We start from the raw sequence: 4,545 nt of genomic DNA on the forward strand, positions 1-4,545 counted from the left end.
GAAAGGTCTCCGCAAATATAAATTATTATATTGTAAAACATTAGAACAAGCGTTTTTTCATTTGCTTCTTAAAATGCATTGATTTTGTTCCACATCTCTGYCAACAAATAGTTTCAGGTGGTGTTTAAAATTAGATTTTTAATGGAGAGAGTAACAGATAGCTATGACAAAAATCACCTCAAATTTCATTAAAATTAAACCCTTCATTGACTGTATTATTCTACACGTAGCATATGCTCATGCTTTTATTAACTCTAGGCTGACACTGCTTTAACTTTTTGCTTTAAAACTTCTCCCAGTGAAATTTGTATTACCATTTCAAGGAACAGTGTCTTACATGCAAAGCACTGGACACAGCCTAAAAGACACATTGTTTGTGATATTGTTCTTTATTATCACAGGTACAGAATTCTGGTTTGGCAATGTTGCACATTCAGATCATTGAACACTTATTGGTCGAGGAAGGAATTTGCAGTCTCTAAAATGATTACAAATGAGTTTTGTCAGGATACATTCATTATAATCACTCTGATCTCAATGGAGTCCTAATATTGTATTTTGGATAGCAACAGCCAAGTCTTACCAACTGTTGATGAAGATACCGTGGGGTTAAATTCTATTCATGCTGGAAAAGGAAAGCAGTGCTTACTCTCAAGACTGACAGATCCCTTGTGTCTTCTCATTAGCTGATTGGCAGGATGTTCTGATCTATAGCTCAGCACTGACAGCTCCCGGCTTATTTGCAGCTTTGAAGCCTGGTTCTGTAGTGCTTCTCTTCTGACAGCAGATGAATGAAGGTGTCACTGTGGGACACTTTTAAGCGGCTGCTACAAGAAGGACCCTCCTTGCCTTCCCTTGCAAAATCCTCTGGTTCATTCCTGGAGTTTGCAGCTTTCCCCTCGGCTGAGTTTAGCTCCATCAGCTCCARTTCATGCTTGGCAGCTGTTTCTAAAACTCTCTGCTTGTTATAATACCTGACAAAGTTGTTAATGATGGGGTGGATGGGAAGGGCAATTGCTATCACCCCACAAAGAAAACTGATGGCAGCATTCAGTTTTCCTAGTGTTGTTTTAGGGTATATGTCTCCATATCCAACTGTGGTCATGGTGATGATTGCCCACCAAAACGACTGAGGGATGCTTTTAAATAAGGTTTCAGGGTGACTTTGCTCCATGGTATAACCCARGGCAGAAAAGACAAAGATTCCCACAGCTAAGTACATCAGCAGCAGTCCCAGCTCCTTGAAGCTTCTTTTCAGAGCGTACGTTAGAGTCTGCAGCCCTGAGGAGTGCCGAGCAAGCTTGAAAATCCTTGCAATCCTCATGATGCGCAGCGCCTGCACAGCCTGTTGGACATTGCTCAGCTCCATGAGCTTGGCTCCTAGGTGAGTGAGGATCAGGCTGACATAGAAGGGAAGTATTGCTAGTACATCGACAATGTTCATGAAAGACAGAGCAAAGTAGACTTTATTTGGAGAAGAGATTAGCCTAAGCACATACTCCATGGTGAACCAGCCTATACAGACAGTCTCTATGCTGTCCAGGGTTGGATGCTCCATGCGGTTCCCCTCTGGGTCCACAACCTGCAGGTCCGGAATGGTCCCCACACACATCACTATGGAGGAGATCAAAATAAAYAGAAAGGACAGAACTGCAATTACTCTAGCTGGGTAGGATGATTCTGGCTTCTCCATGAATTTCCAGATGTATTTTTGGCATCTTTTCCAGCGATTTTCAGAGGCATCTACTCCCAAGTCATCCAGAATCAACTGCACTCTTCGGGCTATTTCTTCCAGTTCCTCCTTTTTTTCACTCAGGTGAGTTTTGCAGCAGTCGTCCAAAAATTTAAGATCCACTTTCCAAAATTCCATCTCATTCTTGAAACATATAGGGCATATTCCTTTCTTCATGTGAATTTCTCCAAAGTAGTATACATCAATAATGCATTTGAAAGCATCTGGATCTCTGTCAAAGTAAAACTCTCTTTTTCCAGGATCATAGTCATCACAGAGGGAGAATATGCTATCATATCCCCCTGATAAGCAGTTGACCAGCTCTGCCAGCCGTGTTTCTGGATACTGGTTCAGGTTATCTCCATAGAACACCTGCCTTACTCCACCAACATTGACCACAATCTCTGCTTCTTCATTTTTTTCTGGTCCATTAGTATGCATGTCTGGAAATTTAGAGTCACCTGCCATTTTAATTGTATTGGATTTTATTTGATTCTTTAGCCTGTTGTTTGGCTTCAAAGCTTTGTGTTTCTAATTTCTCATGAAAGCAAATCAGCACAAAGCCAGCTATATTACAAATGCTACCAAATTGACTTGGAGTTGTGGTGGGAAAGGTTACGGAAATAAACCTGCAGCCAGGAAAACCTGGTGAGGTATGCAACAAGCTGCACCGAAAAGACAAGTCATCTGGCTGCTATTCCTGAAAGCAGGATGTTAGAAAGCTCCAGCAGATTTGAAAGAGAAGAAACTGTTTAATAAACTCACCCCTCTGCTCAGTGCTCAGGAGTCTTTTCAGGTTCCATTCTCTCTCTAAAGGGATATTTATTCACGGGTTGGAAGTCACGGCAGAGAAATAAATCCCATGCTCTGATTAACGCAAAGTGAAGTGACTGACAGTTCTCAAAGAGACAAGCAGCAGGCTGTGCTCACGGAAAACTGTTGCAGTTTTGTCCTCCGTTCCACAAATTTCCCTGGGAGGCTGCTTTTTAATTTGGCCTTTTCTTCCGTTTTCGTTTTACTTTGAGATCTTCCGGAGTTTATCTGCTGACTCTGTCACACAGTCAGTGCAAGTGTGCAGAGGAGAAACTTGTGCTTGTTTTCCCTTTGCAGTTTCCCAACACAATAGCGAATCCCGGCTGCGTGGAGCCGTTTCCAAACTCTACCCTCTTCTGGCGAGAGCCAGCAAAGCACCAGCATTACAGAAAATACTGCTCAGCTATTCATATGCCTGCCTCACTGTAAAGTAACCTGTTTTCATACTTCAATGTGCTTTAATGATTAAAAAAGACAAATATCAACCAGAAAACACAATAATGTAGAGCTGCAATTTGGCTTTTGCATGGGAAAGAGTCCCTTACCAATTTCTTCTGATGGCAGAAGTTAGAGAGAAAAAAAAAAGTGTATTTTTGAGCRAGTGCACAGTATAAATCTTGCTTTCAGTGGGACTGGTGTTAAGTCTAGAGTAATTCTCTGTCAGGACATTGATTTACTGTAGATTTGTAGTAGTATCTTTGAGGACAGAACAGATACAATCAAGTTTTGTTAGCAGATGCAGAGCAAAACTTCTGCTGCATTTTATGCATKTTGCACAAAGATCTGTGTGCTTGTTTTTTGCTATGTTTCCTAGATATGTGGTAAACTTCCTCTAGTGAGTGTTCAGCTATTTTACCTACGATGATTTCTCTGTGAATGCTCCTTTCCATCAGCAATGTTTTATACTGTATTCCATCTAGCACTTAACAAATAGAATGAAATTACAAGTATTTCCTTTAACTTGGCTTTCTCCAGGTTCCCATGGTTCCAGGTTCACAAGAGCTGATTGCTGTGCCATCTTTGCATTTGCAATGCCTCAATATGACTACACAACTCTAACAGCTAACAGCTGGCCCTAACAGCTGTGATCCAGCAAAATCCAGTTAATTAGGCCACCCCTAAATGACTTATTTCAGCAGTGCTTGGTCCTCTCCAATTTCCTGGACTCCTAAAAGCTTGTGAGTGGAAGGATGGAGAGGAGTGAATCCAGCCCCTTTAGGCTTGCGCCCATCTGAGGAAAAGAGGACATTGAGCTCATGTCAGCAGAACCAGTGCAGGGACCCTGGGGCACACGGTGTTCCAGGCCACTTCCCTGGCTGGTGTGCCTTCTCCATGGGAACTGGGGATTAGCATGTTCTCTTGGATATACAATAGACATGGCGTGTGGACACAGCCCTAAATACCTTGCATGCTGCTGGTGGATAGCTATGAGACCTAGACATGCACAAGCTATGAGTTAAAACCATGGTCCTTTTCAGGTCAAGGTCCTTTTCAGACCTTCAAATGACCCTCCTTGTCTCTGAGATGTTGCATGCCAGAGGAAACTGAAAACGTAACAGGGAAGAGATGTGTCTTCCAAATTTGAAGACAGTGAACTAGCACAGTCCTTTTCTTTCTGTCACACACACCTGTGCACCCACCACTCCAGAGCAAAGAGGGCCAGGAGCAGTAACTGCAGGGGTTGTTAGACATCTATTTTCTACCCTGACAGATGAACTAGTGCACACTGTGGTTTTCTTCTTTGTAGCTCTCATCTTATTCAAGTGAATGTTCCTGGAAAAAAGGATAAATCTATCAGTGTACACCTGTACCATGTTCTTAAACTCTGGACGTCAATGCCACCTCTGATGTGTTCCTGAGGATACCACCTACTGTAGATGTGATGCAAGATGTAATCTGAGGATTTTTCAGACTTTTATGGAAGATTTGTGAGTTTTGGGGAAGAAGAAAAGTACCTTGAAGACATGGAACAATCCTACATTGCTGAGAGTTAGGTAAAA

General features: G+C 42.2%; 1 protein-coding gene across 2 annotated transcripts; it reads right to left on the bottom strand.

Annotated features, from left to right (window-relative positions):
- Positions 1-370: 370 nt before the first annotated feature.
- KCNF1 (potassium voltage-gated channel modifier subfamily F member 1) lies at positions 371-2,839 on the bottom strand. 2 transcript variants are annotated; one of them, XM_026037036.1, is made up of 2 exons: positions 2,498-2,839; positions 371-1,964 (listed from the first exon to the last, which is right to left on the bottom strand). In XM_026037036.1, exon 2 carries the CDS (start codon positions 1,907-1,909, stop codon positions 737-739), a length of 1,173 nt encoding a protein of 390 aa, XP_025892821.1. In that variant the 5' UTR covers positions 1,910-1,964; positions 2,498-2,839; the 3' UTR covers positions 371-736. The 2 variants fall into 2 exon arrangements, with proteins under 2 accessions (XP_025892821.1, XP_025892820.1); XM_026037035.1 differs by having other exon boundaries at positions 371-2,839.
- Between the last annotated feature and the right edge of the window lie 1,706 nt (positions 2,840-4,545).

The sequence above is a fragment of the Nothoprocta perdicaria genome, unplaced genomic scaffold (assembly GCF_003342845.1).
Source record: "Nothoprocta perdicaria isolate Ctin4 unplaced genomic scaffold, notPer1 scaffold_19, whole genome shotgun sequence".
NCBI classification, from domain to species: Eukaryota; Metazoa; Chordata; class Aves; order Tinamiformes; family Tinamidae; genus Nothoprocta; species Nothoprocta perdicaria.